This window comes from Ascaphus truei, chromosome 3, assembly GCF_040206685.1.
Source record: "Ascaphus truei isolate aAscTru1 chromosome 3, aAscTru1.hap1, whole genome shotgun sequence".
In the NCBI taxonomy this organism is placed as follows: Eukaryota; Metazoa; Chordata; class Amphibia; order Anura; family Ascaphidae; genus Ascaphus; species Ascaphus truei.
The window spans coordinates 348008930-348022205 of NC_134485.1; the positions used below are offsets into that span (position 1 = coordinate 348008930).

Consider the following 13276-nt stretch of genomic DNA (forward strand, 5'->3'; position numbering starts at 1 on the left):
TGACCTATTTCATCCTGTAAAGCTCTCTCCCATCTCTTCACCAGAATCATATTGGCTGGAGGAATGTTACTCGGCTCTTGGTCTTTGCCTCCGATGATGTGTTTCACACTGCAGGGGATGGAAAGTTGGGGGGAATTTATCTCCCCAGTGATGGGCGCTGCCATTTAAATGAGAATGGCGAGTACGACCGGAGCCACATCTACGTGAGTGACACCAGAAATCTGAAGCAGACCTTCAACACTGAGAATGAGCCTCAGATCTGACGGACCCCAGAAACTTCAAAAGCTCCATGGCCAAGACTGTCCTGCGAACGTGAAACAAACCTATCAGTCCCACTTCTGAACCTGACAAGATATAACCGCTCAACCCTAATACATCTTTGTAGTATAAATAATAGTGGTGCATAGGAGGAAATTATCAACATACAAAACAAATCCTGGTCAAAGAAAACCTGGAAAAAAGTCCCCCAGAGATTTGCACTCAACTCAAATAGTATTTATTATATTAGTCAACATATTGACAATTAGTATGAGCTAGATGAACTGAATCAAAAGGGGATATGTAGTACACACATTGTGCAAAGACTGATCAAAATCCTCATAATAGGAACAAAAAATAATAAAGTTTTATTAATACACAATATAAGTGCTCAATATATACAAAGTGAAATTAAAATAGTGTGTGGTGAGAACGAGAACTACGGATAAAGGCTAAATTGGTGTCGGTAAACTTCCAATTCATCTTTCATAAGCATTTGCACAAACAGAACTGGCTTAAAGTCAATAAGGTAGTCCTTATAGGTATGTGACTCAGGCATAAAACAACCAAAATTGCCCGAGACGGAAGTCCGTCTAATAATTGTTACAGACAATAAATAGTCACACATAAATTGTATCATCTTAAAGGTAAATGATATGTATAATAAGCGGTATTGATTTGTAACCTGCTTATATGTGTAGTCTGCAAGATACAACAATCCTATAGGTAGTTTAAATGGATCTGTATGAAACTCGGCACCTATTTGGATACCAAGCTGTTGCTATAACATAGTAACATTATAACATACAAATACTTGTGCAATGTCACGATCAGCAGTAATGTTAAGTTAATAACAGTAAAGACAACTCGTGGCTAATTGCACTGCTTGGAGTCAATCAACGGCAGGATGATAAGTCCCTCAGAGGTCTGCTTCTCCTATAGGTATATTACACTTTTTATCCAGTATTACCACCGAGAGAAGGATCAAATCATAGGTAAACAAGCAGTGGACCAGTGTATCATAAGGAAGCTAAACCACTTCAAAGCCTCTGGTCAAACAAGTTGTAAACATAAAGTAACAAAGCTCTGTTATATGTAGCGGTGTGTGGGGTTAATCAGCTGGAGTATATGTAACTCAACAAAGCTCGGCTAGCTCTACGAATGCATTCAAATCGCACCAAACATGAGCCCCATGCCGGAAAGGGCAGGCAAAGTCAAACAGACACACGGTAATGGTCTGTGTACCGCGATCCAGTGCAAATATCATTAAAACCTCCATTCACATAGATCACATAGATCAAATTGGTATATCAATATAGATAACACTAGTATACCAAACATACGATGTAGCGAGTATTGCAAATCACCGCTATACAACTCGATCATAGTCCGTAGTTCAAACTGCCTCCTGAAGAAGCGTAGGGTACTACATGAAACGTACGTCGGGTTTTATTGACGTCATGCCGGTGACATCGGTGGTAGAGAGCTGAGATGGAGGCAATATGACAGATGTGAATGAGTTACAGTGCCTTTTGGTGGAGTGGTGCAAGACTAATGCTTCTGTCCTTCTCTCAGGATTACCCCTCAGTGGGGCATCTCGCTCAGGTACTCTCAGCAGCCAACATTCAGCCTATCTTTGCAGTCACCAGCAGCTTTATCTCAACATACCAGGTGAGATCTGTGTGTAACTGCGCAGGACTCGCCTTAGGGTAAGGAGAGCAAGGCGGTTGCCTCGGGCCCAGCGCCTCTGGGGTCCGCGTGCTACCTCCTCTCCCTGTTTCTGCCGGCACCAGGATCCAACTTCCGACCGGCGGAGGGAATTGGAGGAGTGAGCGCGGGGATTCTCACCCCAAGGTAAGTGTGTGCTCCTCACCCCAAAGTGTGTGTGTTTTGAGGGGGGTCTTACCTTCTCCAGAGTGGCTCTCCTCCTGCAACATCACATCGTCATGGTGATCCGTCGCATGATGCTGCGATCTCACATGACGATAAATATCACATATCGCCATGACGCTGCAACCCTGCAGGAGGGGCCCCTCTAGGGTAAGTACCCCCACCACTTCCACCAGAGGGTCCCCCACTGCCAGCCCTAGTTGGGCTCTGTCCTGAAATAGCTGGGGGTTACTGTAATGGAGGATTGAGCTGTTTGTTGCTCGAGGACAAGGGTTTTTTTCTTGAATAGCAGAAGCTATAGTCAAGGACGCCAACAGGAGGGGACAGTCGGTACTGCTGTCCCAGGCCCAGTGGGTTTAGGGGCCCGGTCCCCTTCCCGTAAGTTAGTGCTGGGGTTGGGGGGGAGGGAGAGAAGACATGCTGGGTGAGAGAGGAGAGAAAGACATGATGGGGGGGGATAGGAGAGAAAGACAGGCTGGTAGAAGAGGAGAGAAATACATGCTGGGGGTGGAGAGGAGAGAGAAAGTCATGCTGGGGGGAGAGGAGAGAGACATGTTGGAGAGACAGGAGAGAAAGAAAGGGTATGGGGGGAAGGAGAGAGAAAGACATACTGGGGAGAAAAGGAGAAAGACATGCTGGGGAGAGAGGAGAGAGACATTCTGGGGCAGGGAGAAGAGGGAGAGGAAAGAGAGATATTAGGGGGAAGAAATAAATACTGGGAGAAAAAGAGAAACATGAAGGGTAAAATAAGAGTCATAGGAGGGGGGAGACATTGGAGGAAAGAGATAAATAAGAGGAGGGAAAGAAATTGAGAAACACATTGGGGGAAGAAAAGAAGAGAAATATATTGGGGGAGGAAAAGAGTGAAAGAGATGAGGTGGAAAGAAGATAAATACATGAGAGGAGGGGACAGAAGGGGGAAGATGGAATTACATGAAGTGTGTGAGAGAAAGATACTAGGGGGAAAAGGAGAGAGAAAGGAATGAGTTTGAAGGAGGAATCAAAAGACATGACTGGGGAAAGTAAAGCAAAGTATAACTGTAGGCGAGCAAGGAATGGAGCCCCGTTCTTCAAATTTGTCCTGGATCCAACAATTTCTGTTGGCGGCCCTGGCTATAGTAGTCACAAGAGCTATGTGTTGTCTTTGTTTTCAATATCAGTTCTTAGGTACTGTGTATGAGACAGATTGTGTGAGCGGCTCATACTGCAGACCCCATAAGTGACTGCGTGTTGCTTGGGTTATTTACTGTTTCCAGGAGCTGAGTGAACTGATTCCAAAGTCTGTGGTGGGAGAGTTAAAGGAAGATTCCAGCAATGTGGTGAATTTGATCTCTGAAGCGTATAACGTGAGTAATTCCCAATGCTGATCACAAACCAGATACAAACTCGTGGCTCTGAAGTGAAACGCATGTTGGTGCCAGCTTCGTACCCTCCATGGCCCTTCATCGCTCTATCCATCGGGGTCTTACGGTCCCTATTGAGATTTTCTTCCCATGTTGGAGAAAAGAGGAGTTCAATTCGAATGAACGGGGACTAAGCTGTTCTCCATTGTGAAATGGCTCCACCAACTGCATGTCGTAAAACAAAAAGACTAAAACACAGATACAGAAGGGACACTTCTGCATAATCTGTCTCTCCTGTTTTTCTACTGCCAGCAGCAACTGCAAACAAACAATGGGCAGTAACAATCACAAGCATTTTTTTAAACTCTAAGGGTTGCTAACTCTTCCACAGGGCTTTGAGTTTTCAATATTTTCACTATTAAATTACCATTTCTTACTTATTTTTTAAATGAAAGGAATTCAGTTTTTACTGATGTACACCCGTTTATCAACTCATTCAGTATTCTTTGCAGGGACCTATTATTTATTTTTTTAAACTCTAACATCTTACACTATGCTACCGTGAGTTTGAAACAGCTCCCTGTAAAACATAAAACAGACAAACAGTGGAGGTCGGTAAAATCAAGCAAAGTGCTATGACTGTCTCACGTCACAATCTTATTGTTGTAGTACTTATAGTATAAGCATAGAATCAATTACTTCATTTAAATGCAGTACAAATAGGTAGTTTAGTACAAGCATCAGTATATACTATAGTAAATTGTGTATATATGAAAAAACTATTTCCAGATGTGTTTTTTTGTTTAATCTGATTTCATCCAGATTTTAATGTTTGGAAAATAAACGCGGAAAACTTTCTGGATCCTTTTTATTTTTACAAATAAAAACTGAATATGCGGAACACTAGTCTTCCAGTATAAAGAGGGTGAAGCAGATGTATCCGAGCTGATGTGAATGGGCGGGTCCTGGAGTAACAAATTTATCAGAATAGTGAAATATAGGCATACCCCGCATTAACGTACGTAATGGGACTGGAGCATGTATGTAAAGCGAAAATGTACTTAAAGTGAAGCACTACCTTTTTTCCCACTTATCGATGCATGTACTGTACTGCAATCGTCATAAACGTGCATAACTGATGTAAATAACGCATTTGTAACAGGCTCTATAGTCTCCCCGCTTGCGCACAGCTTCGGGACAGGTAGGGAGCCGGTATTGTGTGTTCAGGACGTGCTGACAGGCGCATGTGCGAGCTGCCGTTTGCCTATTGGGCGATATGTACTTACACGCGAGTGTACTTAAAGTACTAAAACCGGGGTATGCCTGTAGACTGTAAAAATAGGCAGACATTTGTCTGATGCAGATCTGTAACGTTAGATTGAAAACCAATGGGGCTATCTCTTAAACAGAATTGATGTTCTGCTTATCAAAGTCTCCTGTCTGGAGAAAAGCAGCACAACAAAGATCAAAGGAAATGATTCCCATTGGATACAATTGTATTTTTCGCCTTTGATAAACCTTGTGACATTTTGTTTTTACCATTGGATTTGCTCAATTTTTGCAGCATAGATAATTTGATAAACAGGCCTGGTAGTGTTTCAAACTGACCTAGTTGAGCCAGGCAGGTTTATTGTGCTCTTTTTCGCTACATAACAGTCTGCATAGGAGGCGGAAGCTCATCCCTGATTATCAGTTCCCCATTCTGTATTCAAATAAGTACATCGTTTCTTATTCAAAAGTTAACATTGTTCAGAAAGTGTTCTTTTCATTAAATAAATGACATGCATCACCCTGCATTAAAGGAAACAGTAACTCTACTTTGTATACGTTACTAACAACTGGCATTTAAATAGGAAACCAGAGACTTCTTTGAACAATGACCCAGAATCATGGAACAGGAAACCAATGTCACCATCTTGTCTCCATTGGGTCCTTGGCAAAAGGTTGTGGCCACAGATATGGGATGCTGCTCTCTGCTGGTGCTAGGCAGTATTACAATATACAGCTCTGACATACAGCATGTGATCTCTGTATGCATGTACACTACTGTATGTACTGTATCCATGTCTTTATGTATATATTGCCATCCATGTACACAGCGCTTCACAGCAGTATTACTTGTGACATAATATTATAACACATAATGGGAATAAGCGCTTCAGACATAAAAGTAACATTAGGAAAAGGAGTCCCTGCCCCGCAGAGCTTACAATCTATAATGATGTATACGATGTATAATTGTATTCCTATTCATATGACATAATTTACAGAAAGTACAGTAAATAATAAGGACAAATAATAAAATATAAAAATGAATGCACTACTAGGGAAGCGTAAACCCTGCCCAGGAATCCTACAGTTTTAGATGTATAACTAAAAAAAAGAAGAAAAAGAGAAATACTGCACTAGGAAAAATCCTAAACAATAAGAAAGTTTAAAAAAAGCTCCTCAAAGATGTGAGAGTTAATGCTAAGGGCTCAAATAACATATTTAAAAAATAAAACATGGTACATTACTTAATCTACAGAATAACATTGACTAAGTATTGGAAACATGGGATAATGAAGAATATGTCTTTTAGAAGGCAGGTAAAATGAGGGTGATTACGTGAAGAAAAAAAATATTAAAAAACATATATATGAGTGTCAGTTCAAAGTTACAAACAGTGCAACAAATCACACTATAAATGGTTAATGGATTGTAATAATGAAGAATGGAAATGGGTCTGAAGCAGTGGCTCAGTAAGTAAAGACACTGTCTCTGAGTTTTAATGAACCTGGTTCAATTCCTGGTGTCAATTCCTGGTGTCAACTCCTTGTGACCTTGGGCAAGTCACTTTATCTTCCTGTGCCTCAGGCACCAAAAACATATATTGTAAGCTCTTTGCAGGAACCATGCCTACAAAAATGTTATATAACACACGATTGCTGATTGGGGGGGCTCTCACAAACCCAAATAGTGCATAAAATAATAGTGCATGAAATAATAGTGCATAAGAATTTATAGTGCGTGAAAATTATAAATAGTGCATAAAAATTTATATATATAGTGCACAAATGTGACAAACTAAGATCTTAATAGTGAACTACATATGATTAAAGAGGAACAAACACACTCAACCCTTAGTGAAGACTGTTTCCAAAGACTTCTGCACAAACTTCTTCCACAAGGACCAGGGGAGCGTCGTAAGTACCATAAAAATAATGAAACATCACATAGTGTAGTAATGTTAACAAAATAATTAGCAATGAATGGGCTCGCAAATGGCTACTCACAATAGAGTAGAAATATGAAGCAGTCGTCCAACTCAAGGGGTGGATGTTCCCATAGGTGTGCAGCAATATTCAGCAGCCACTCTCAAATGAAGAAGAACAAACCAATGTGTAGAACGAAAAAATCTATTGACACACAGTGAAATACAATTCAAGGCTCACACTTAGGAAGATTTTCACGCGCGGTGTATAACATGTAGCAGGTGCACAGCGGGTCGCGATCTCCCCGTGTACCGCACTGCTCTCCGGAATATTTCCGCATCCACGCCGGGGGTCACACGTCACTTCCGGTGCGGCTGGAACCTCCGGACTCGGTGGTGCAGATGCGCTCTTGGTGCTCGCTCTCACAGATCTTGCTGACACACTCTACGCGTTTCGCCGTTCCTGACGAAGCCGTGCTGACCAACGGCGAAAAGCGTAGAGTGTGACCCCCGGCGTGGATGCGGAAATATTCCGGAGAGCAGTGCGGTACACGGGGAGATCGCGACCCGCTGTGCACCTGCTACATGTTATACACCGCGTGTGAAAATCTTCCTAAGTGTAAGCCTTCAATTGTATTTCACTGTTTGTCAATAGATTTTTTCGTTCTCACATTGGTTTGTTCTTCTTCATTTGAGAGTGGCTGCTGAATATTGCTGCACACCTATGGGAACATCCACCCCTTGAGTTGGACGACTGCTTCATATTTCTACTCTATTGTGAGTAGCCATTTGCGAGCCCATTCATTGCTAATTATTTTGTTAACATTACTACACTATGTGATGTTTCATTATTTTTATGGTACTTACGACGCTCTACAAAAATGTTATGTAAGGCACTGCGTACACTGTTAGTGCTAAACAATAAATTATTATTATACCACTGTTATAGTGTGTAAAAGACAATTGTCTCCAGTGATACTCCTTGTAGTGTATCCCTGTATCATCTGCTGCGCACTCTGATTAAACCCAGCTTCTTCACTTGCTGAAACACTGAGGTGGAGCCATTTGTGCCCGGTCCTAATATTAACATATAAATGCAGCTGGCTTCTTTGTTCCCCCATCACTGTGGAACGTGTTGCGATATTCTGTACCACCACTGCCATTGAATCCTGCGGATATTCTGCATGATGATGGGATAGGTTGTGTTATCTGGGGGAACGGTGTCACACGCCACATCTGTATTCGCTATTGAAAGTAAAACCTCCCATCTACCCTCTGCTTTGCTTACAGAATTTGTCTTCCACTGTGAACTTGGAACACTTGCATCTCCCAAGAGGATTTCACATCTCTTATGACTCTCACTGCCCCAACTCTTCCACTTACGGGCAGCCCCGGGGGCAATGTTCTGGGGTTCGAATCAACCAACTGGTATGTTCCAATAACAATATTTTCATATCGTCCGAGCTCTAAACCTATTGATTCACTTCTTAAAGAAAGTTCTTGGTGGCAACTGTGCAATGTGTTTAAAAGGGTGACTAGAAAATGGTACTGGTAAATATAAGAGGGTGATACCATTGTCAATGCTGATATATTTAAGAGATTGGTACTGACTTTGAAAGATGTGGTCCAAGTAATGTATATTGGGGCTAGTATATTGAGTACTGCCAGAGCAGTATTGCTGGCCCCTTTTGAAGGGTTATATTAATCTTTCGTTTTAAGCGCTTCATTTATTAGGGCAAATGCTGTAATGTCTCTCCTTCAATGCACTGTAACGAAATGAAGCATACTGTACACAAAAGATTGAAAACCTATATAGTATTTCTCAGCTAATGACCAAGTTGTTTTTTCTTACATACAAAAACTTCAATAAAAGAAATTAGGGGAAAAAGGCTTGCTCATAACGGAGCAGCTCTTAATGAAATTATCGATGTACACAAAGCATGACACAGGATACCAAGATCAGAATATTCAGACAGTAGCTTTGTATTGTCTTTGTGTGACGGTAGGGGGTAGCCAGACCATCAAATAAAAGTTTAAACCTGTTTGGTTACCCCTGATCCGTAATAAGGGTTCAAGAAGTCAGCTCTTGGACCCAGTGTTGTATATGTATAACCTGTAATTGTGCGGTAATAAAGTATTTGATGTGTTTTTACCTTTCCTGGAGTGCCAGCAAGCAGAGATTGCTGTGGTGTTAGTTTCAAGGGGGGTTTTGCGGAGAACGTGTTGTCAGATTGTGTCAATCTAGCCAGGGCCCAGAGTTGCTGGTTCCCCTAAAAATGTACCCAGGAATCCTGGATGCATGTAGACACATGGTCTCGGTAATCTCTCCCCTTGAAAATGCTTTCACGACTCATCACTAGGGGTTCCCTGCTTCAGCACAGACCAGAAAGGTAAAAGGGGCATAGGGATGTGAGGTGTCCCTGTAACAGTCAAGGGGGACCCAGAACCGGTATTGGGTTGTGGAAGTTCCCTGTAAAGTATAGAAAAACCTGACCTGCTTAGGGGTGTTTGGGGTTCCCTGTTTTGTAGAAAAAAAACAGATTTTGGGAGTGTAAGTTTTAGGTGCGATATTGGGGCAAAAATGTATTCCTTTTGTTTGCAGGCATTCGGGGGGCTGAGCTACTGGTAATCCCCTGATTCTCCCAGGCGTGCAGGCACTATTTGTGGGTTCGCAGGGTGAATTACATTGGGGCTGCACCGTGTCTCCCCGACTCCTGGTTTTCGAGCCCAAATATCCCAAACTAATTTCCCACACGTATTTAAGGTTTATACTTTATTAAAGTATGGTTCAGATGGTGTTATACTGTATGTATAAAAATCCATGCAGTCAGCCTTAGCATAGGAGACATGATGGCTACCCTGCCCTCTGGCCTCAAAGGGAATCCAGGATATGGATGTGTCAAGACCATATGGTAGCAAGGAGGGGCAGAGGAAAAGGCCCCAACAGCCATATGGGTTCTGTCAAACTCTGCGGAGCCTTCCCAGCAGATAGCCATGCCCCTTTCTCTGACATCATCAGCCAGGTGAGCCCTACTCTGATTGGCTACTTAGAAATGACTCATGCTTTTGATTGGGCTGTAGGTTTCTGTGAATGAAACTGAGAGGTTTTAAAAACCCCTACGCAGCTCAGAGTTTTGGATTCTCCCAAGATTTTAGATTCTCCCAAGTTTTTAAGATTCTCCCAAGATTTCAGTTCTTCAAAGTTTAAAGATTCTCCAGATTCTAAGTTTCCAGCAAGAAAGGGCTGATTCAGCTAAAGCTGCATGGAATTTTCTATCCTGTTTTTGCAACTGGTATCAGGAGAAAATCCTTAATTTACGATTCCCTGCACCTAGGAAAGTTAGGTTGTTATCCCAGTTCCCAAGTAAGTGTGTCTTTTCGCCTGTATTTTGTGTATCATTGTGTGTATGCCTATTGTAAGGGAATCAACTACAATTTATTTCTTTATCTTGTTTTGCTCAATGTATGATCCGGATAAAAAGGTGTAACTGGCCTGGTCTCCCGTGACACTTTGTATGTTTGCTTATCGTGAAGATTACTCCACAAAGCTCGGTTAAATCAGGGCTCGTCACGGTACCAAAATGTATAACAGGTGGTATTTTCCCTAAATATATAAATAAAGAGTAAAACACATATTCACAAAGCTAATTATATTCTAAAACAACGGCCATTATATATCTCATTATTGTATCACAATATTACGCTAGCTTCCACAAACGTGACGTTATGTCACCATCACTCCCATCCCCAGCCTGAGATACGGTGTTTAACTAGTTCAACATCAGTGTAGGATCATTACACAATGTTTTAGGGGTGCAGCCCCTTTGTTAGGTGTGATATACCTGATGAAGGGGCTGTGCCCCTGAAACTTTTATGTAATATCCTACATTCATGATGGAATAAAATAAGCTTTATAGCTTGTGTGGCACCAATACCCAGGTGTGCGGTTTCTTATTGTGTTACAGGTCAAGTTTAAATATTTTAGGTGGAACATTTTATTGCAAAAGGCCACAATATTTTACCCTGCAGTGCAACACAGGAAACCTAAACATCTGTATGTACATAATGGCTATATGTGATCTTTTAATGTGCTGTCATGTGCAGGCCAGACTATTGGTAGGTGAAAAAAAACTAACAATAGCGCTCTAACACACCCTAAATGTGACAATATACAATTCAACCACATATGTGTAAATAATAAAGCAATGTGATAATAATAACAATCAAGTGATCTAAAGAAAAAATTAAGACACTTAGAAACAAACTGCAACCCTTGATAAAGACTGTTCCACTCGTCTTGCACCAGGTGATCCTCCAACAAATCAGGGGAGCTCGTCTCGTAGTTATGAAATAAAGAAACACTACATAGTGTAATACTGTTGTGAATAAATTTGTGCAAACAAAGCTCAAAAATGACTACTCACAATAAAGCAGTCAAATTCAGGCAGTCATCCAACTTAAGGGGTGGATGTTCCCTGTGTTTACAGCAGCCACCAGCCCCCAACCTCCAAGGAGAAAAAAAGAAGAAAAGAGACCATCTAGTGCAGATGGTATTTAGTATTAAAAGGGATTCAAAAAATGCAGGCTTAAACTTCATTGCCTGGCATTCAATTTAAATGACTTCGAGAAGCGCGCAGGGCCTCTGTAAACTCCGCACCCCCCGCAGAGAATCTCGCCCTCCTCCCCCAGTTTGCACACCCCTGGCTAAGATTATAAGTGGCAGTTTAGAAAACAAATAATAAAAGGCAGGGGAATAGGAGGTTAAGGTCTATGTTAACTCTCCTACTGCTCTTCCCATGTCTCCTCCCTGCAGGTAGATTTCCAGGTGACACTGTGGATGGACAAGACTATGTGCAAGCATGAGCTGCAGAGCTTCCGCCTCAGGGTGCTGGGATTCAGCGAAGAGTTAAGGGTGGACGTTGAGCCTCTGTGTGACTGTGACTGTGGAGATGAAGAGGCTTTCTCTGACTACTGCAGTAAGGGCCTTGGCAACTATAGCTGCGGTGTCTGCAGGTGACTATTATACTCCCACAATGTAACTACCAGTGCTATTAGGCTGTCACCCGCTTCAACCCTGTTGTACAGCCAAGAACTACAGAGCACTGTAACTGTGTAGCATTATGTGCAACGGTGTGATACAGGGATTTGTGTGTTGAATACACACATAGGTTTGTAGGCTTAATTTGTGACTTAGACTCCTATGTTTTGAGAGGGGGAGTGGCTCAGTGAGTAACGACACTGATTGGCACTGAGAGTTTGAAGCAGGGGAGCCTGGATCAATCCCCAGTGTTGGCTCCTTGTGACTTGGGCATGTCACTTTATCTCCCTGTGCCTCAGGCACCAAAAACAAAGATTGTAAGCTCCACGGGGCAGGGACATGTGCCTGCAAAAATGTCTCTGTAAAGCGCTGCGCTCAACTAGCAGTGCTATACAAGAACATGCTATTATTATTTTATGTGCTTTTGGACAAACTAAGTGATGTAAGTGGGCTGCCAGGTGTCTTCCAGCGCCAGGAGGGGTCTTCTGGCAGAAAACTGTTTAGTAAATATGGTCCAAAATGAGGATTGAATTTGACTTCCGAAAAATGTTTATGATAGAAAAATAAACTGGCCTTTCCACCTGACCCAGCCAGTCTGCCCATTTTCCAGAGTGTTATCACCTCAGACACCTCATATCATTTTTTCCCTTTCATATTTAGGATAACCCTGTGTCTAACCGAAGCATTTTTTATTCCATTATTGTATTATCCTCTACCACCTCTGTTGGGAGGCTATTCCAGGAATACACAGCCCTTTCAGTGAAGTACTTCCGCACTCCACTGTTAACCCCTCCCTGCCTGCCACTGTTAACCCCTCCCTGCCTGCCACTGTTATCCCCCTCCCTGCCACTGTTATCCCCCTCCCTGCCACTGTTAACCCCTTCCCTGCAACTGTTATCTCCCTTCCTGCCTTTGTTAAGCCCCTCCCCCCAGGTTCCTCACCTTTTGCCTTAACACCTCTGCCCCTTACCTCAAGCCCTTTCTGTTCCAACCTTTTATTAACCCTTTCACTGCCAAAGAGGCAGCCAGGCATTGCAGGGAGATTTTGATGCAAATCCCTCCTGTAAAAAAAGAATTAATCCCTTCATTCCCAAACCCTTTCCATGTCTGCACTTCACCTTTTCTCACCTACACCGCTTCCATCCCCGTCATCCATCCACCCCTCATCCCCGTATGGACCCTTAGATATTCCCTCCATTTAAAAACACGTTTAATTCATAACATGTTAAAAATACATAAAACATATTTTATGTATTTTTAAAAATTTCTAAATGGAGGGAATATCAAAGGCTGTGAGTGATGGGATGAGGGGGATGTTAGGATGATGGGAGCAGTGTAGGTGAGTGATGGGATGAGGGGGATGTTAGGATGATGGGAGCAGTGTAGGTGAGAGTGATGGGATGAGGGGGATGTTAGGATGATGGGAGCAGTGTAGGTGAGTGATGGGATGAGGGGGATGTTAGGATGATGGGAGCAGTGTAGGTGAGTGATGGGATGAGGGGGATGTTAGGATGATGGGAGCAGTGTAGGTGAGTGATGGGATGAGGGGGATGT

General features: G+C 42.5%; 1 protein-coding gene across 2 annotated transcripts in view; it reads left to right on the forward strand.

The window, feature by feature from the left end:
• Positions 1–13276, forward strand: part of ITGB7 (integrin subunit beta 7) — a 97963-nt gene that overhangs the window by 70584 nt on the left and 14103 nt on the right. For both annotated transcript variants that reach the window (XM_075591831.1, XM_075591832.1), the window contains exons 7-11: positions 45–203; positions 1834–1929; positions 3405–3494; positions 7975–8112; positions 11498–11697. In XM_075591831.1, the coding sequence (XP_075447946.1) occupies positions 45–203; positions 1834–1929; positions 3405–3494; positions 7975–8112; positions 11498–11697 (683 nt within the window). The remainder of the gene's footprint in view (positions 1–44; positions 204–1833; positions 1930–3404; positions 3495–7974; positions 8113–11497; positions 11698–13276) is intronic.